Source organism: Chelon labrosus (assembly GCF_963514085.1).
Source record: "Chelon labrosus genome assembly, chromosome: 16".
NCBI lineage: Eukaryota > Metazoa > Chordata > Actinopteri > Mugiliformes > Mugilidae > Chelon > Chelon labrosus.
This window is the reverse complement of record NC_140349.1, coordinates 16,479,207-16,500,523: the sequence shown is the minus strand read 5'-3', so window position 1 is coordinate 16,500,523 and position 21,317 is coordinate 16,479,207. Positions and strand designations below refer to the sequence as shown.

The following is a 21,317-nucleotide window of genomic DNA, read 5'->3' as shown; positions in this document are numbered from 1 at the left end:
ATATACTGTTGACAGACCAGTTGGTAAGAAAACATTGTAACAGAAATATTATTTTCCTGTGTGGTAACCCGCTAACAAGCTATTTCCACAGCATGCTTTTAAACTACAGGGTTTTCTCTGTAAAGGGCTCTGCAGATATTCTGTTCCATTGTTAATCAGCGGAAAGGTTTCTAATGCCACGCAGTTTCTTGTTAGATTTCCAAATGATTTTACAATCTGAAAGGTTTTTGAAAAGGATTTTTTTTTTTTTTCTGTTTGGCACAGATGGTAATACAAGGTTAGTGCGTGCCTTTGTGCCCCGTGTAGGCCATAAGGTAAACGGTAATAGTCTACAGAATTGTTGGCCCTATCTTGCCTCCACAGTCTCCAGTGTCAGGTCTGTATTGAAAAGTAAGATGGATCGCCACCATTTCTTCTCCTCACAGTGCTTCTTGTAACCCTAGGTTCACCCAAGGAGGCCATTGGCGGAGAGGCGTCACGTGACCACGGGGTGCCAATGTTATTCTACAAGGGTGTCAAGACCCTGTCAGTTTCTGAAATAAATATTGGGAAACGGCGAGATGCAAAAGGCAACCTACTACGACAGCTCCGCAATTTACAGTGGCTACCCATATCAAAGCGCAAATGGCTTCGGTTATGATGCCAATCAGGTCCAATATCCCCGGGCCTCTCATGTGGAAAGTGAGTACCATCGACCTGCCTGCTCCCTGCAGTCTCCTGACGGCTCCGTGGCTCTGCAGAAACCGGGGGAGATGGCGGAGAGCTGCGACAGGACCACAGCCATTCAGGCGGCGCAGTCCAAGGTTCATCCCGAAAGCAATCAACCGCAGGTGCCGGTGTCAGGCCCACCCCCTCCCCCACAGTCCCCCGGTGCTATCAGCCAAAACACAAGCAACGGGTCCAACCAGCCCAGTGCCAAGAACGGCTCCCCGACCTCTTCCGCTCGCAGCAAACACATCTTCCCCTGGATGAAGGAATCCCGTCAGAACACCAAGCAGAAACCCACCAGTAGCTCCAGTTCAGGTACCCACAGCCGAAACACTGCTGCTGCTGACACACACATAACTTGATAGCCTCTGACCACAAAGTTACATAAGTTGTGCTGAGAGAGAATACAATACATAGGGGGCGTGGGCAGGTAAGAAGTCTGGAGGAAGGGGCGACAAACCACAACAGAGCAATACATTACCAGGGAAGGTTATAATTTCAAAGAGGTGTTAATTTTACGCCAACATTTTCAAGTCAGTGGTTTGTGGTGTGTGTATCATGTAGATTTGGTTCCCTAAGTTATTCAGAACTGCGACCAAGAATAACTACCGTGTAATCAACGACTCCATAAACAGACAAGTGTTTTACTGTATCCATATCCTGCAAGCATTTGGAGACATTGTCTTGAGAATTCTTTTTAAAAGTACCCCACACATTATATGCATGTACTAGTAGGCTGTAGAAGAACTGTGTGCCACATCAGTAGTATATCACACCATTTGTTGTCCCTGTGCCCTGCAACTGACCTGTCCCTACTGTAAACACGCATCTCCACTGATCACATACTGTTCCCGGAGAGACAACAAACAAACACTCACAACAGTTGTTTCAGTTTGTCCTGCTGTTTTGATTAGAGGAAGACTTGGTGGGCCAGCACGCTTGTGTGGGAGAGGGTTATTTAGCCTAAAAATGTAGATATGCACATCTTCCCACGACCTTCTTATTTTGTAATTTTGGTGCGTGATGTTTTAAGACAGGTGCAGATTACACACTACACAAAGAAATGCAAATCCAAAGTTGTGCCGTCACTATGGTGATTTCGCGAGTTTTTTTTTTTTTTTAAAAACAACCCGCAAAAGCGCTGACCATTTAAAGCGTATTTACGCACACAAGCTAGATCCATCCATTTTAATGAGAGAAAAACTGTGTAGATCAGGATTTGGAATTTGAATCTTATAGCTACTTACAAAATTAAGAGTTCTCCATCTTCTAAAGAAAGTGGGTAATTTGTATGTTGTCTCTTAAACTAATCCATAAAAAAAACAATAACACGTGACCCTCTGATTCATATAGGTTTTCATTTGTTTTCTTTGTTTTTAACACCGCATGGTACATGTATTGGAACCTTTTACGCACCTAATACGCATACATGCTTGCTGTATGGACAGCGCGATGGTTTGGGGAATTTGAACCTGAGGTATTAACTTGCATGGAGCTAACATAAAAATGTGAACATCTTTCTCTCTGATCTTTTATATTTAGTAAGGTAAGGTGAGAAAATATCTAATTTAGCAGACAAATATATCTAAAGACAAATATGCAAAGTAGTCTGACAGATTTCATTGTGATTTATGCTGGCAGCCTTTCATCATCTGGGCTTAACTCAAACAACTTACTGAAATACAAACATTTATGGGAAGCCCTTTACGCACTTTTTTACGCAAGTGCTCTATCCAGATCCCTCTTTGATTATTGACACATTCGGTGGGGCAAATTTGTATTTGTGTTTATTAACAATTCAGATGTAATTTTTACGCGGCCCTTCATCCCTTATGTATTTATTTATTTATTTATTTATTGATTGATAACTATCAAATCATCTTATGGGTCGCCAGTACTCAGAGTTAAACGTGTAAAGTACTTTGGTTTCAGTGTGACTTATGTTAGGAAGGTGTGTAATTAGTTTGGATAACACGTTCAGGTAATCGCAGCATTTATCAAATGTATGTTACGCACGCTTTACGCACGCACGCAAACCTCACTATAAACGCATAAAACTCACATTTTCCAATCCCTGTCTGTAATAAATCAAGCTAACTGGCCTAAATAATCATCAAATAACCATAATGGTCATGTGTGATTTCTGTTTACATGGTTATCTCTCACGGTCCTCGCGATAACTTCTCTTTGGCCCATGCAATAACATAATGGGTCAGGTTATGTCATGCTGCATTCCTCTTACTCCAGGTTTGGGCGACAGGTAGTGAAATTTATTAAGTGTTGGCCGCCTGCCCAAAGGTAGGTAGACCAACACTTTGCTATTCCGCAGCCAAGCTGCAGCCTCTTAGGCTTATCAGTGAGGGCAAGGCGAGCTGTTTCACACACCCCGAGGAATACGTATTGCCTATGTTTGCATTATGCGTGCGCCATGCAGTGTGGCGATGGGGGAAGATGAGGGTCAAAATGTTTAAATAGGAAATCTGAGGTTACCTGGTTCCACTTCAGATACTGACCTACTGTTCTCCATATTTTGTTGCTCTTTGCTTTGCACTGGCACAGTGTCAATACATTGTTAATTGTCCTATGGCGCTCTGATGATAACCCCAGTGCTTCGCAGTAGAAAGCGGATTTATCAAAATGTTGAGATGTTTGCAACACGCACGCAGATGGGGGAGGAACAGGAGAGTCGATGATTTGGGGAAAAAAAGTATTTAAATGAGCATATTTATCGAGTAAATAGTTCTGTCACCACCACCGCCCCTCTCTTGATCTTGGTCACAGGATTCTGCTTTCACTCTCACTGTTCGGTCTCTGCCTCTGTACCCCTCTCTGTGTGTGTCTGTAATGGATTACTGATTGACACCCTCCTCTCCTTCTCCCTGACAGTGGAGAGCTGCCCCGGAGACAAGAGTCCTCCGGGGTCAGCAGCATCAAAGAGGGCCCGGACAGCTTACACCAGCGCCCAGCTTGTGGAGCTGGAGAAGGAGTTCCACTTTAACCGGTACCTCTGCAGACCTCGAAGGGTGGAGATGGCCAACCTGCTCAACCTCACAGAGAGACAGATCAAAATCTGGTTCCAGAACCGCAGAATGAAATACAAGAAGGATCAGAAAAGCGTCGGCATGATGCCCTCTCCCGGTGGACAGTCCCCTCGGAGTCCCGTGGGCCCAGCTTCCGGTGGCGGCGGTGGGGGAGGATACCTCAGCTCTATGCATTCTCTAGTAAACAGTGTACCTTATGAATCCCAGTCGCCAACGTCTTACAATAAACCTCATCAAAATGCATACGGTATGGCTACGTCATATCCCCCTCCTTTAAACAACTGCCCGCCCTCCCAGAAGAGGTATCCCGGGACCGACTCGGCCACGCCCGAGTATGACGCGCATCCCCTCCAAGGCAATGGCAACTACGGGACGCACATGCAAGGCAGCCCCGTTTATGTCGGCGGAGGTTACATCGACTCAATGCCCAATTCCGGGGCCTCTGTTTTCGGTCTAACCCACCTCTCGCACCCACCGTCCGCAAACATGGAGTACAATGGAGCAATCACAATGGGCAACAGTCAGCATCACGGAGTGTGTGATCCGACACCGACGTACACAGACCTAACGCCGCACTACTCTCAGGGAAGAATCCAGGAAGCGCCCAAACTGACGCATCTGTAGCAGTGGCGCTGCCTGGATCACTCCGCCCATTGTCTTATCCACCTCCAGACACATTACTGCTTTGTTTCCGCGCCTCCTCACGGCTCCCACCTTCTCTGCGCCTTTGTTTATGTTTTCTATAGTTTTGATGTGTGAAGTAGCGTAGGTTAAATAATCACGACTTGCTTGAATTTTTCTATTTGCTCATTGTCATTGTCTCACAAAGACCTTTATCTTGGCTGTAGGACGTCTAGGACGGGAGGGAGGGGGGGCACAGTATATGCATAGGCCTATTTAATCTTTTTTTAAATCTTGTTTTAAAATCGAAACTCAAACAGGGTATTATGAACACGTTATTCATTTTATAATGTGAATTTGTCCGTCTTTTATTTATCCGCAGTTGAAGAATTGTGTTTTTTTGCATTTTGTTGCACTTGTGTAAGGATCCTCAAGAGCCACGAGCTGGGATTATGAGGGAAATGCATTTTCAAAAAAAAACAAAAACAAAAAAAAAACAAGGGTCATTAGCTTAAATGCAGCATCCCTTGCTTATGTCTTTGTTCTATTGGACTTTTTAGTGTTATTTATTTTGTTCAGTGTAAAGATAAGAGTCCTTTAGTATTATTTGACACCCCTCCATCTTTGTGTGGGGAGAAGGTTGGTGGAAAATGAGCGTCTCGGCCGTGTTCAGCCCATACGTGTAGTCTGCACATGCTCCTCAGCGGGAGCAGCAGCAGCAAACCATGTTGCTATCACAGGCTGTGTTTCCAATTATTATTTTTTCCCCCCTTCTTCTTCGTCTTCTTCTTCTTCGAGGAGGTGTTTTATTTTCCCAGCGAATGTAAAATCAATCAGTCATGCAATAAGGGTGGAAAGAAGGACACACAGTTAAACAGTTTCTTTATTGAAGAAAAAAGAAACACGCATCATTCATTTTTTTTCAATGTCATACATTCCATGCTGCTCCAGTTCGAAGAAATAAATAAAAGAATTGAAATATAATGAAATCATATCCTTCAATTTTAATTTAGACGTGCAGACGCATTGCATATTGCCACAGACTCAAACACAAGATATTAACTTGGATAAAATAAAAATAAACGCACTAGATTTCGTATTACTTAATCTATATTTCAAGGTTTAAAAAACTGGACGTGAAAAACCACATATGTATTTTCAGATAATTGGCAAAAAAGAGGAGGCTAGTAATTTAGGAGGAGACTAATACATTTATTTTTGTGCTTACACAATAATGGTGAATCATTGCCCATAATTGCTTTTCAATAACATAAAGGGATATGGCCGCAGATAAAGTCCAATATTAAATAAAGGCGGCTTGATTTTTTTTTTCTTCCCCTCCTGCTTTTTTCGACATGAAGGAAACTCGAGGGTGGCCCTCTCTCCCCTCCTCTCATCTGCGTGGGAACATCCATAATAATAAAAATGTCACCGGGGCCCTTCTGGAGATCCTGCAAGAAGACAACAAGCTAAATGAGAAATCGTTTAAAAAATAATTCACTGATATGTTCAGTCAATCAAATGCGGTCAGAGAGGATGCAGCCTGAACTAGAATCATAACGGAGCTTATTTGTCTCATTATTTCGCAGATTTGCAGATGCCACAGTAAAGCCAGTTCAATAACTCGGTTAAGATGGTGGCTACAGCACAAGGGGACTATCAGTATTCAATTCATCTGCGTTTATTTTGCTAAAATGAAAAGGTCGCATAGAAATAACCAAGCGGTTTTTTTTGTTTGTTTGTTTTTTAAAATGTGTCTATCTTTTGATTATTGTCAGCGGTTTCCTTGTATTTTCAAATATCCAAAAACCAATACAGAAACACGGGGAGCTAAAACGTCCACATCTTGGTGTGTAATCTGCTAAACATTTCTGGAAAATGAAGACATTATTGTTCTTAAAATGTTGAGATTTTTCTACATTTCTTTTGAAATGAGCAAAATCATTTTTCTCCACCAGCTTTTGTTCTGATTTTGTGCAGCTGCTACATAATTCTCTCTCGCTGACTTTGCACTAAAATCATTTTCAGCTCAAACTGATTGATAGTTTGGACATTACTAGCCCTGACATATGGTTAGCAGGGAAACCTAGAACAATTGAACCATGGTGTGTCACAGGAAAAAAAAAAAAAAAAGCTGATGTGTGGAGTATTTCTGCATCCAACACAGACACACACACTGAAACATACACGCACACTCATGTACACGCATAAACAGATACACAGCGAGACAATGATTTGACCCATATGCGCCCATCCCCAGGTAGCACACAAGCAGCGTTTTAACTGAAACAGAAGACCTGTGTTTGTTTCTTTGCATTTTGATCCGTGGGAAAGTGCTCTTAAATCAATCCTGCTATAAAGATAAGTGTGTAGGACAGGGCTGGGGTCCACTAAATGCCGCCACCCACTCCTTTCCTTGCACACAAAGCCTGTGCGTAATTCCAAAAAAGCCATCCGTCTCTTCCCCTAGCAACTCTGTCCTTCACCACGCAGTCTGCTCCACTCACAAATGTCTTCTAAAACGAAAAATACCCTCTGTTTTTGTAAATCGCATCCAAAATTCAAGGATAAAAGCCAGGTGGAGACGCTTTCGCCCTACTCACCGCTGGCGCATTATAGCCTCCTCAAAAGGGAAATGGTCGCATCTTGTGCAGCTAGGTTCTGATTTATCTCTGAAAACATCCCTCCAGCGACAACCAGGGCATGACTGCGAGCAGAAACTGGTTCTAATCTGAGTGGCCAGTGTTTCTCGCCGTTTCCTGGCTGCATTTGATCCGGGGGAGAGTTAGAAGCCTTAAATGTGTTGTGAGGGCACCAAGCTGTCAGACCTTTTGGCGAGTAAGATTGATCGCGCACAGGCTTCCAGGACTCTTTGTTTGGTATATAAGCAACAAACTGAGGAGAGGCCTACCACTTCTCCTCTTCCCTCTCTTACTCACCAAAGCCATATTTTTTTTTTGAATGAAAATACAACTTGTGTGCTACCCGACGAAAAACACCCCAAAATGTGTCTTTCACAGGTTATTCTGGAGAAGCCGTGAAGCCAAACACGACGGGGAAGGGCGATTCAATAACGTCAGGTCTACATAATAACGCTGCAAATGGACTGGTTGTAAATGGTCGATTGTAACTGTGTTGATGTTTGCTCCGCTGCAATTTCATGTCGAAATGATAATGGAAATACAGTGGGAAGCCTTTCTCAGCATTGTAGCCAGTGTACCTTCAATAATTCCTGGTTTAGCCATGTGGCTTTACACTCATAACACGAAACCGAAAGCGTTTTAACCACTGGGGTGGCGTTTAAGAGAAGACTGTCATTATTGTGGCTTTTAGTTATCGAAAAATGCAAAAATAGTAGAAATCACAAAACAAAGAGCCCCTGTGTGGTTGATATGGAGTTTGTGAGTATGTGCACACACATGGGCACGCATGACCTCGTTAAAAAAAAATCCACCTTTTGTGCAATAAACGAAAATCATTTGTGCCTTAATATCATATCTCTACCCCACGCATGTCCAGCTCGCAATAAAACAAGACTGCCTGTTTGTGCGAGTGCATACAATGCGCGTGTATTCGTTTACAAATCTCTGCACAATAGCTGTTAATGTTAAACTGCTGTTATGGCATGAAATGGCCTGAACGTGTCATATCCGTCAGCATTAACTTAACGGATGGGCTTTTTTATTGCAACACATGCCAATGGATGCACTGCTAGATGTCACCATTATGCATCTTTAAAGAATTATGTGTTCTCGGGGTCCGAGCTCACTGAATAGCCTGGATTGCTGAGGTTTGTTTCTGTCGAGAAGTCTCAATATCAAAATTTGGAGTTTGCTTTTTCACCTCTGAAGCCAGACCCTTGCCTATATGAATAGCAACCGGCGTGAAACGTGTATGTGTGTGTGTCTGTGTGTGTGTGTGTGCGTGTGTGTCTGTGTGTGGTGGGGGCGTTCTCGACTGACATCCTCAAACAATACGAGAAAGAGGAGTGCACGAATCCGCGCACCCTAGGCTGGGCTCCTTCCCTGTAATAGTGAGCGTCAGCCATTCTTAAAAAACACATTTTAGCTTAGTGGACTGGACTTGGAGGGGCGAGAGGAGGATAAACTCAGCGGACAAAGATGTAAATAAAAACAGTCGTCCCTCAGCTGAGCGAGGCGATCTTCACCAGAGTTTTTGGATCAATCAGGCAGACAGTGGCTTCTTTTGATTAAACCCCAAATTGTCATTGGGCAGAGGTAATCATGTGACAGGCAATTCGGTCCAATTTCAACCTTGTCTCCATGAATTCAATAGTTTAATAGTAGCTCGGTCCCCATACGGCCGTAATCAGTGACATAGAAAAAACACCACCAGGAGAATTTTTTTTAAATGATTTTTTCTTCCTCGTCACCGCTGAGCCGCGACATTTATAAAAATACGCGTGCAAACTTTCCTCGGCTCTCAGGGAGCGGAGATGAATTACGAATTCGAGCGAGAGAGCGGTTTTATCAATAGTCAGCCGTCGCTTGCTGAGTGCCTGACATCTTTCCCCCCTGTCGCTGATTCATTTCAAAGTTCATCAATCAAGAGCTCGACGCTTTCACGCCCGACACTGATTCCTCCTCCCTTTGAGCAGACCATTCCCAGCCTGAATCCGGGCAGCCATCCGCGGCACGGCCGGCCCAGACACAGCCCCGACGGATGCAGCCCGCTGCCCACCGCCTCCTTACCCCCGGAGTACCCCTGGATGCGGGAGAAGAAAGCCTCAAAGAGGAACCACCTGCCGACCTCCACCGCTACCGCCATCTCCAATGGACCTGTGTGCTTCTCCCCGAAAGGTGGGTGATTTCTAACCAGATATAGTGACTAAACCTCATAACTATCTGTTGCTAAATAGAGGGCCCTTCCTAAAAACAACAAATAGGCTTCAGTAGTTACATTCTGGTAGTTTCATGGGCGTCACACTGCTGTGATTGTGTGTGAAACAAGGAAAAAAAGTTTGCGTAAAGTTTGTTGATGTAAGATGATTTATTCCTCTAGCCGAAGTAGAGTTTTGATGTGTGACAGTAATGAAGAGTGATGGAGTGCCGTTGCCGAGGAGGGCAGCTGGAGCATTCATTAGTACCCCACAGCAGCCTGGACCTAGCTGCCTTTATAGCCTGTATACTGTGTTTGCTTCCTGCTCACGCTGGACATTATGTATCAAACTATCTGATGAGTGTCCTTACATGGTGATGATTTTCAGATTAAGGCTGTAAAAGCTCGGGTCAGTGTAGCTCCAGGCGCCATTTTGCTGCAGCGTCCCGTGAGCCACTCTCCGGTGGATTGCGATAACGTTAGATTCACCAGCAGCGGGGTTATGTAACTGTTGTGCCCTGCGTTTTAATCCCAGCTACCGTTTCGTATATTTTCCAGGCTCGCCTGAGATTGTGGAGAGCGGAGGGGGAGGAGGGGGCTCCCGTCGGCTGAGAACAGCTTACACCAACACACAGCTGCTGGAGCTGGAGAAGGAGTTCCACTTCAACAAGTATCTTTGCCGGCCGAGGAGGGTGGAAATAGCGGCCCTGCTGGACCTGACCGAGAGGCAGGTCAAAGTCTGGTTCCAAAACCGGCGCATGAAGCACAAGCGGCAGACCCAGAGCAAGGAGAATCACAACGGGGATGGGAAGGGCCAGAGCGCCGAGGACGGCATGCACAGCGACGAGGACGACGAGGGGCCCCTGTACGAGCAGAGCGGGGCCCTGCTGGAGAGAGATACCTGCTCCTTTCAGAACAACACACAGCAGCTCCACAATGGAGAGTCCCTGAGCTTTGCTGCTGCGCCGCTGAACAGCAATGACAAAAATCTGAAACATTTTCCCAACCCGTCACCCACTGTTCCGGGCTGCATGTCAACAATGGGCCCCGGCTCGGCATCTGGCCCGGACAATGGCGACAGTCCCCCGGCCCTGGATGTTTCTTTACACGATTTTCAACCTTTCTCCTCGGATTCCTGCCTACAGCTCTCAGATGCAGCCTCGCCGAGCTTGTCAGAGTCTCTGGACAGCCCCGTGGACATTTCTACGGACAGTTTCTATTTTTTCTCGGAGTCTCTAACTACAATCGACCTGCAGCACCTAAACTATTAACTAAAATCAATCACAATAACTTTTTCCTTTTTTTTTCTTCTTACCTGGGGACAATAAATATCAGGCTACGACGGTATTAACTCTGATGTTATTTGTATATTCGGCACATTTATTCTGTTGATATTTGACTTGACGATTAATACAAGGTAAGGACGAAACGAAATCACTGAAATAGCTCTACCCAAACGTGGCTTGTAATCACCATAACAACTTGATCTCTTGGAATGGAAATTATGAGTGTATGTGAATAATTATACAATATTAGGCCTATGGATCCTGGTCATTTTTATTTTTGTAGCTTCCAATGTCTTGGATATTTTTGTTAGAATACAATTAACTTGCTAAAATATTTTTTCCTGGTGTTTGAGTCCTTTATTTTTTACCCTTTCTTACAAGACTGAATATTTTTGCTCGAATTATTAATCTAGACGATATTTAAAATACAAGAAAGTAGATCAGGAAAAAAATAATAATAATTTAGTTATGCTAATTACCAACAGGTTGTTAATGAATATAAATAGCCTAGTGTGCGTGATAGTTGGTCGAGGCACCACACACGTTTGGATTTGACTTTAAATATAGAATTTAATTTCGACCTAATCCAATTTATTTTTAAAACTTTGCTACAGGGACTAAGAAAAAGTTTAAGAAATATATATATATATATATAAAAAAAATGAACTTTTTTTAAACTTTTTTAATTATAAGTAAAATTACTTTAAATATCTAAAATATTATCTAAATTATAAATTACTGATGTGCAATATTAGCATTTGCTTTGCTAAAATATATTTTGAATTATTCACATTTACACAGGAGTCTGCTTACTATTTAATGCTTCTCATATAAACACTATTAATATTTCTATTTTCACCTTCAAACTTAACACTTCATGGAGGAATTTTTTTTTTTTTTAAAAATGCCCAGCTCGAATCCGAGCAAGACAGGGCTCTTAACATTGTGCATGTTGCAGGCAAATACCCGAGCCATGTTTGCCTTCAGGAGCTCATAAATCACTCCGTGGCATGAATGAGACGGACATTAAGGAGACCAATTGTGGCGTAATGTGCACAAATAAAACCCCACTTACATTTTCATACGGGACTCCCCAATTCCTGGGCTAAAAGGGGCTGAGTCTCCGCATGCGTTTGGTAATAATTCATTTTTATGGCTTGTTTAAACACGACTCTGGCTCGTCGACAGAAGCAGCGGTAGCAGCCTGCTCAGGTTATGAGTCTGCACACTCTCCCCCTGAGTTAAAAGTAGCCCGAACTCCAAACACACTACACACGGACTAGATGCGATTTATCACACACATAATTAGGTTAATTAATTAAGAATAGCTTGCTCAGGGCTCTGGGGGATCATTTTAGCTTACTTTATCCAAAAAAAAGGTGTGTTTTGATGGATTTATTGCTACTTTAAAGCGCAGTTCAATATAGGGATTATGTATGATGTTGCTATATTACTTTGTATTTGGTTTGTCTTATGGGGATCAGTTGAGCTCGTGCATGGTTTAACTCAATAGTTTAGTCTACATTAATAGGTTTATGAGTGAAAACGACAAAAACAACCACCGGTTGCGATTCCAGGCTGCACGGATCGATTCAGAAACTCACACACGTGCGAAATTCACAATCTCGAAGGTTTATCGAATAATCTTTAAGCCATAAGAAGCTCATTGACTGGCTGAACATTAGCCCACTAGGCGAGTTGTGTGTGTTTGCGCAGGGGGTGCAGGGGTAAAAGCGGGGGCAGATCTTGCACTCCTGCACTCTGACTAACCACAGGCCCAGTATAACCAAATCATTCCGAGACAGCGCGCCTTTTCTGCGCGCATGTGTTCACACAAAGAGCCAAGAAAGCTCCAAGGCCTGGCGAAGTTTCCACTAGCAGGCGAGGCTAGATCCACTTCGCCCACTCACTACCATTGCAGAGGCAGCTGGGAAGAAAGAGAGAAGGGAGGGGGGAAGCAAAGCTAGGGGGTATTGACCCCACTGCGTTTTCTTTTTTTCTTTTTTTATTTCTTTTTTTTCCAACTCGTGGGAAGTTTGCACCACTACTTCACTTTCTTCTATTTCTTGGGCCTAAAACTTTCTAGTATAGCAAATTTGACAAGGCTGTTTTCAGGAAACTGTATGTTATCTCTATCACATACATTTACCTAAAAGCAGTAATTGTAGATTCTTTACTTAAAAACTTAAAATGATCAATTACGCAGTGTAGAAAGTTCTCCATAAATTATATTTCACAGTTTTTTCCCCCAATATAAACGTTAAATTACCAGCTTCAAAGTACATTTCAATTAATCAAAAGCAAACGTACTGAGTGACAGCAGAGAGTGCCCCTGCCATATCACAAATTACCTTATTTGATTCTGGGCAATAGAGCGTAAGGAGATGTTGAATGGTACTGTTTGTCGACATGGTGCTTGTTTGGTCTGTGCACTGTGAGTGTTTAATTAAACATAAACTGTAACATTCCTCTCTGACATGTAAGTGTGAAGTAGCACAAAATGGGAACACATGGAAACGTGCCACAAACTTGTTCTTAAGTAGTCTGACAGTAGTTAAATACTCTCTGTCTCTGCCTAAAGGCATCTTTGAAACACACTGAAATCAAATATCGAGCTATTCCAGTGCTCACTTGAATACTCTCACAGGCATTTTGGTTGCTTTACCACATATGGCCTTTGGGGGCGCTCACCCCTCCATGAGATTCTCCCTTCCTCCCTCCCTCCCTCCCTCCCTCGCTTCTTCCCCTCTCCCTCCCCTTCCCTTTCCTTCCTCAGTGAGAGGTTGGGCATCTCTGCAAGTCTCTCCCACGCACTCCCCCTCCTTGCTCTCCCCTTCTCGGCGCTGCTTTGCGTGGCCATTAATTTCTCCAGCAGCTTTATTTGATGAACTTAACAGGATAATCAGCCCACACTCGCACCTCGGGCCATATAGCCGCATTAACTCCACGCATTATCAGATCATTTGATCACCATACATGCATAATGAATACATGTGGGAGTGAAACCGGGGTAGATGGCAGACCCTGTGACCGAGGAGGGAAAAATTAGTACCACACCATCTTAATGTTTAATATGTTGTCTTGTCGTTTCGTCACCTGTGACCTGCCAGCAAGAACCGAAGAGCAGTCAAACATTTCTAATGCGACCTTGACGGGAGAAACAAAGTAATATATATATATATATATAAATAAAAGAAGGTCTTTGATGGAACCGAAGTATTTTCTCTCAGTATCAGGAGTGAAACCTTCTCGCCTCTCCCTCACTGTCACACTGTGACAATATTTGCTGAAAAAATCCCTCAGTGTTCAAGCGTGAAACATTTCGCATTGGAATGGGACACTGATAGCCCACAGATAGCCTGTGGCAGTGGCACACACACTCTTAGCCATCCATCTATCTAGGAGAGAATGACACTCTTATACAAGTGACATCATGACTGTTACGCGCGGCCAAATACAGGCGCTCATTTACGCACGGCCGCGTGCGCGTACACGCACCAATACACACAGACTCAAACATAATCTATGTTCTATTCCAAAAATACCGTACCTGAGGTCAGGGTCCTGGGTCGTCCCCATGAGGAGGTTTGTAAAGGGTGAGACGTTAATGTCTCCCCGGGTGGGAGAGCGCACAGCAGGGGTTGAAAGACGCCGTGTTTGCAGTTCCCCGCTCTTCATGCGACCCCGGAGCTGTCCACCGCCGTCTGCCTACCAGCTCATTGTTTGCTCGGCCAATACATTAGTGGCGACGCGCGTCACCTTGATCGACGAGCGCTTGGAATTTAAATAGCCACTCAAACACCAATCTGTCACCGGCTAAGGGGATAAGGACAAGTACCTCACTGGCTGACCCGGGCCCACGTGACAGCACCCGTTCATTGATATCGGTCCCCGAGCCCCCCTCCCTTCTCTGATAGGGGCAGAGTATAGGTAAAGGTTGGCACGGTCACTCAGGGTAAGAGGGGAGAAAGGAAGAGATCAGAGGGTGTTTGGGCAGAGGACGGTCCCTCGGTCCGGGTAGAACAATGCTACAATGAGCAGCTTCTTAGACTACACGGTGATGAGCGGTGAAGGTGGCTCTTGCTCTGTCAGGACTTTCCACTCGGATCACGGGATTACAACTTTCCAGTCCTGCGCTGCCTCTGTCAACAACTGCGGGACGGATGACCGTTTCATGCCGAACAGGGCTTCTCCTGACGGCATACCCCACCAGCCCGGGTCATACCACTCGACTGCGAGTCTCTCCTATGGGGCCCATCCGGCCTGTAGCTCCAGCTATGGGCCCCAAAGTTTCTGCGCCACTTACAACCATTACGCGCTCAACCAGGAAGTGGACTCTACAACTGCATTCTCCCAGTGCGGCCCACTGATGTATTCGGGTAACATTTCATCCTCCATGGTCTCTCAGCATCGCCATGGTTACAGTGCCGCCCCCCTGGGTCAACTGCAGTATACCCACGCTGCCTATGGCGGCGGGCACGAGCAATCAACTCCTTATCCCGGGTGTTCAAACCCGCTGTCACCTCTGCATGCAGCTCACCTGGAGGCTTGCTGTTCACCTCTGTCTGAGGGCACATCGTCTGCACAGACGTTTGACTGGATGAAAGTGAAGAGGAACCCACCAAAAACAGGTGGGTGATGAAACGCGTGTGTACGTTTGAAAAGGGCACAAAGTCTGGCACAACGACTTTTAACAATGCTAGCTTATAAACTGTCATGTAGCTCTTTAATCTGGAGTGGTGTCGGACAATGCTGGCATACATTTTAGTTTTTTTGTTTTACTGTGGGGCAATTTGATGTGAATACATGTAATCGCATTTGCCGAAATGTGGCCTAAAAACACATACAGTCTTTCTAAAGTTAGTAAATCCATAATGCATGTGTTAATAATATTTTCATGTACAATTTGAGTTTTCTTGTCCCGTGTTTTAAAGTACTTTATATTAATTAGCTGCTGCGTAAAAGTTGTTCCAGCTGCGTAAAGGTTGTTAGAACTGCGTAAAAGTCGTTTCTTATTGAGACACAGCAAGTTGTCTCATAGCTTATGCGTAAAGTGCTCAGATAAGTAGCAGGATAACCTATTCCCAGATGTTCACGGTGTCATCACGTTTGTATACCTGTCTGCAGGAAGGTCTGGGGAGTACGGTTATGCTGGTCAGCCGAACACGGTCCGGACCAACTTCACCACCAAACAGCTGACGGAACTGGAGAAGGAATTCCACTTCAACAAGTACCTGACCCGGGCGCGCCGCGTGGAGATTGCGGCTGCACTGCAGCTGAATGAGACTCAGGTGAAAATATGGTTCCAGAACCGAAGAATGAAGCAGAAAAAGCGAGAGAAAGAAGGGCTGCTGCCAGGCAAAGCTCCATCATCAGACACGGGAGAGAGCATTCACGAGAAACTGGACGATGGAGCATCCGAGAAGTCTATCTCAGCCCCATCTACTCCTTCGCCCACATCCTCATCAGTGTCTTCCACGGGGGCAGATCCTTACTCGTCCAACTGAGGACCAGCTGCCTCTTTACCTCTTTGGGCCACGGCGGCCTGTACGTACCAAATTTCATACCAAATGTATCAAAGCCAACGTCTTTGTTGATGGATGACAACTGTGGACATTTATGACGTGTTAATGCACTACCTGGGAACTCTGGAAAATAACATGGACCATTTCTGGGCTATTGATTTATTTTATATTGTGTACCGTGTTTGCAAGACCGATAGTACTGCTGTCCAAAGAAGTGCAAGCCATGGTTTCAAATGTGTCCGTTTTCTTTTGAGATCTGGCAAAAAATTGGCAGTCCGCTTCAATTATGTTGGTGCAGGAGGTCCAAGTGTCGTCCTTATACGTACCTCTCCCTGACCAGTGCTGCTAAACGTGCCAATGTAAACGTCACAAATCTGCGCACACGAACAAATACCTCAAATGTGCCAAAGTTCTGCATCCAGGCCACCGTCGGTCTGTATGACCTGGGTGACCTCAATTAGGCATCACACAATCAACGAGATGACCTCGTTTATTAATCGCTTTTGAGTGCATTGTTATAGTAACTGCTTAATCACTGTCACTTCTGTGTTTCAGGTCTACGTGTGTCGACTGTTTGAATGTATGTTGTGTGAGATTTGCATGATGCATAATGCCTTCATGTTATTATTAGTGGGACGCTGAGTTTTATCAGTTGCGGGACCGGTCATCCATGGCTATCTGTGTTACAGGCTTTTATCTGCTAGCTATTTAATCAAGTGGAGCACATACAAACTGTTTTGTCCAGAGAGACGTTTACGGGTCAATCATGTGTATTAAAGTGCGTTTACCTCCAAAGCTTTTCCTATGTGTCGTTTCTGAGGGACAAGTCTTGGGAGAGAATGAGTTGGAGTGATTTTTAAGTTGTTTCAGAAAACTAATTTTCCGCCAATCAGACGAGGAAACAAAGGCATACCTTTGTCAAATTCCCACAGTCGCACAGGCTGCTCGGTTCTGTTTCATAGTCGCCCCAGAGTCTCCGAATGTATGCAGCCGTGCGCGCTCCCGTCCCTGGGGCAAATAGTTATTGACACAGTGAAGGCATGTTTATCCACGGAGAAGATGAGAGCGCGGACGTCAGCGTCATTTGTGATGACAACCTTATCGAGCACTCGGCTTATTGAAGGGACAAAAAAGAAACGCTATTGATTGAAACATAGAGGTTAGGCCATCGACAAGGATGAGGCCCTACTCGTCCTGTCAGCGTCAACTCCTCTGTTCCCCAAGTTACACGGACGTGTCATCATCCGAACCTGAGATGAAGTGTGAAAACTTCCAGCACTGCATGTCATGCTGTCATGCAGGCCACAAATGTGTGCGCAGAAGACTGCTTTAACAAGAGAAATTTGTTATTTACGCACAGTTCAAAATTACGATTTTTAATGATTATTTTAAACTAATACAGACGAGACTGTCTTTAAAGTCACCCAACTTTAAAATGAAACTACTACTTATTGATAATTTGTCCACTCAAAATTGGAAACTTATAGAGATTTGTTTTAACTTCCCCATTACAGGTAACCTGCAGTCCTCATGTTCAAAGTAAAGGAGACTTTTCCTGATTCTCTTGTTTTAATTCCTGGTGTGCATGATGCGAGTCCATCCTACCATAAAAGGACAAAGAAATGCCGAAAGAGCCATGATTAATGAACATTCACCTTTACCTTGGATCCACCTGCAGGAGCCGTTGTATTTGAGCTGCGGAGACCTTCTGAGGCTGCAGCACAGGTCTCACTCTCAGTCCTGCTCAGCAACGCGGAAAAGGAGAGTAAGTCATGAAGACAATCTGTCTTTTATTAACCTCACGTCTGCTTCTTTTCGGTGTATTTTTAGTGCGTCGAGGACAAAGGATGTTTTGTAGAAAACTGACAACGTTAGTTTGGTAACTACAGATGCCCTCATTTTGTTGCTAGAGCAATTGTTTCGGTATAAATAGTTAAGTATGTGCACAGACTTGTTGCTCGGGGGCCTTTTATTGAGGCCAGTCTGACAACTCTGAGTTGAGTTGAGAGACATAAAAAACGTCCAAAAGTTCTTCTTTGGCTTTGACAAATGGATTTAAAAATAACTAATCCCGCCGGTATTAATTTACCCCAAAACGATTTGTGATTGCATTTTTTATTTCCACTATTTTTATGGGAGATTAAAAATAAAAAATACAAAACAAAACAAACAAAAAAAATGTAGTGATTTTAAGGCTCTTATTATACCATCAGTTATTTCTGTTTTGTTAAATAATCTTTTAAATTATAAGCAACTAAGATTTAAACGACTGGACTGGCTGAACCATGTAGAGTAGATTTACAAACTCAAAGAATTTATCATTTTGAATTATTACGCAGGATATTTAAACACATTTACTGGTAAAAGGGAAGTATTTCTTCTCATCTAAACCGATGTAAAACATTTTTAGAGTGGTGACATTTGGAAATAATAATTATTTAGCTGCATATTCCGAATATTTATGTGTGATAATGAGGGATTTAGAAAGTGTTTTTGATTTTATTTCATTGCAAAATCATCCTCCTTTTAATTGGTGATTCTTCCGAGTTTGTGTCCCTAAAAAATTAAAATGAGACTCTAGACATTCACTTCAAAATCTAGTCATATTTCTAGTTGTAAATTTAGCAGAATATAACACTATGTACAGTTTATTTTTGTCTTACATATTGTGCCTTTGCATGGATACTTTGTGCGTGTGTTAGTGGACTAATGAAATATATCTAATTGAAAAGCTTTATCTGTTTTCCTCGAGATCCCAATAAGCCCGCTGGACCCTTGGGTGCTCCTAGACCCTGCATTTTAAATGTAAGCTCCCTGAAACCCCACTACACGCCCCCGTGGGCTGTCGGAGCCACACACAGAGAAACGCAGCTGATCCTCAAAAGAAACCTCGAGGTCAATCCTCGGTCACGATTCGACTCTGTTGTCACAGCACCATCTGAGCCCAAACAACAGTTTACAGAGCACACTGAGCAAACAAGCACCTCAACAATGCGGTCACAGTCCAGCTACGACGGCCCGTCTGACCAAAACACCTTCAGACGAGCTGCTAAATGCGAAAAAGAAAAAATGACCTCAGCGCCAGTTAGGATGGTTTTACTGGTCTTGCTAGAATCTGGCCCTGCGCGGCTGATGGCTCCCATTAAGGCCTTGAGATAAACACATGGACGATGACAGATGTTCAGCTCAAACCATTAAGGCTTTGTGAAGGAGGAATAAATGTTTAAAGCTTCTGACTTGGAGAGGTGATGCAGAAATGGAGAATGTGCACATGGGCCTGCTTCATGTGCCTCAAACAGACGTGCGCTGTACAAATCATAAGAAGCATACGAGAAATTCCTTTATTTAAAAAAAAAAAAAAACACTGAGTCTCTTGTAATACCTATAAAACTATTTTCAATCTTAGCCTTAACTGTGTGTTAATAATTAATCTCTTTACTGAACACATTTACCTGCATTTTAATTTAATTTTATTCCCGTTTAGAATTGTGGAAATAAACACACAAAAAATTATCAGAATTTGAATCTTTATAATATAAAATAATAAAATATAGTTAACAGTTATGCACCTAATTTACTTCATATATAAGTGATACTGTTAACGTGTTCTAATATTTAATTCAATTTAAGGTTTGAGTTTGAGGTTTAAATATATTCCATTTAAATAAATTGCAGGTGGTATGGAAAGAAGGTGTCCAAAAAGCGCAATATAGAATCTGTTTTATCTTTCTAAGTTTTATTATTTTATTTTGAACGTCAGTATTCCATTTAATGTATACTAATATGCCAAAACATTAGCTCCACTAGCTCCACTGCATGCTAAAATAACAGAAAATTGAATTGTACTGTGTTGTACTGACACATGTTTCTATTACTTCGACAACCCCGTTTTAGCCGAAATAGCATAAACACTTTTGTGTTTATTTCAGTCCAGTTTAACAGCACCACAAACTATATCCTCCAGAATTATCATCCAGTTTAATTACCACCTCTCTCTCTTAATAAATAAATAAAATAATAATAAATAAATAAATAAAAAATACATATTTCAACGTAAACTGAACGGTGTAACAGTCATGAAGGGGGGTTTAGTGCAGAAATGCCCCTAATGCTTTGGCAAGTGAGTGAATTTTACAATGTTTTTTCTCATTTATATATTTAGAAGTTCTGATTTTTTATTTTTTTTTATCATATATCCATTTCCTTCTTATCTGCACAATAATTATCTCAATGGAGTTTTGTTATAATATCATAGTGAACTCTTATTTTTGCCTGCATTTTGGAGTGTGTCAGGAACCATTTCATTACCTTAAATATTTTGCTAAAATTCTTCAAACAAGCAGTAAAATAGCAAGTATTTAAAACTGCTCCAGCTGGTTTGGTGTTCTGTCTGGGTCATTGGAAACCATCATAAAGCATTATACTAGTATATTTCCCTTCTGACTGAATTAAAGCAGTTGAAGAATAAGCCGATCCTGACTATGTCATTCCTTTCCTCCAGCACTGGACAAAGGAAAAATATTTGCGAGACATAAAAAGGAAGCAGAGTTGACGAAAAGACCCACAGGCCAGCACCTGAGAGAGCACAGGTATTTGTGGCAGAACCCTCACAGGCACGCTTCAGCACTCTTACAAATGCAAGAACATTTGTAATGTGGTTTTGTGAAAACACATATACAGTAAATACAGGTGCTTAAGGATGGGGTTTGCACACACACACGGACAACAAACACACACGCACACACACCAGACAGCAAATCTTTCTGAATATCCCATCTTTGCGACGTCAAACTGATGACTCAGCCTCCAAAATCTCATTTCGATGATATCAAAATTCACAAAAAAATAAAAGAAAAATGTGTGTGTTTGTGTGCACAAGCTAAACACGGACAAAATGCACATCTAGTTGTGAGTTATTTACCTACACAGTTATGAAGATGGAGCAATTTGACTTAACTCTAGCTCTATAGAGAGAACTGCAAAACCTGGGTCAAAGCACCAAATGCTGCAAACACTGATTTAACTAAATCAACTTAATTGCTATCAAAACTTAGACTGACTGAAGCATGTGAGATTCAATTGTGAGAGATGTGTCCAAGGACAGAATGCAAATGCAAGGTCATCGTGTCCTTAAAATCCACGTAGTTAATCACAAATCAGACTGTGCTTTTATACATAGTTTCGGTTTGTTTATGGTACTGTTACACCCTAGACGCACACGAACTGTTCAGCACAGTAAAGATCAAATCATTAGAGCGATACAGACAGTTTCTGATCTCAGACAGATAGACTCTCAG

The 21,317-nt window shown here is 43.0% G+C and overlaps 3 protein-coding genes across 3 annotated transcripts; all 3 read left to right on the top strand.

Moving 5' to 3' along the window:
- Window positions 1-273: 273 nt before the first annotated feature.
- On the top strand, window positions 274-4,562 carry hoxa3a (homeobox A3a). Its single transcript, XM_084562698.1, has 2 exons — window positions 274-1,023; window positions 3,595-4,562. Exons 1-2 carry the CDS (start codon window positions 561-563, stop codon window positions 4,371-4,373), a joined length of 1,242 nt encoding a protein of 413 aa, XP_084418824.1. The 5' UTR covers window positions 274-560; the 3' UTR covers window positions 4,374-4,562.
- A 4,108-nt stretch (window positions 4,563-8,670) lies between these two features.
- Window positions 8,671-10,812, top strand: LOC311501537 (homeobox protein Hox-A2a). The gene is made up of 2 exons (XM_084563419.1): window positions 8,671-9,190; window positions 9,768-10,812. The coding sequence occupies exons 1-2, from the start codon at window positions 8,827-8,829 to the stop codon at window positions 10,478-10,480; spliced, it is 1,077 nt and encodes a 358-aa protein (XP_084419545.1). The 5' UTR covers window positions 8,671-8,826; the 3' UTR covers window positions 10,481-10,812.
- Window positions 10,813-14,418: 3,606 nt separating this feature from the next.
- On the top strand, window positions 14,419-16,112 carry hoxa1a (homeobox A1a). Its single transcript, XM_084563914.1, has 2 exons — window positions 14,419-15,126; window positions 15,623-16,112. The coding sequence occupies exons 1-2, from the start codon at window positions 14,529-14,531 to the stop codon at window positions 16,000-16,002; spliced, it is 978 nt and encodes a 325-aa protein (XP_084420040.1). The 5' UTR covers window positions 14,419-14,528; the 3' UTR covers window positions 16,003-16,112.
- The last annotated feature ends 5,205 nt before the right edge of the window (window positions 16,113-21,317 follow it).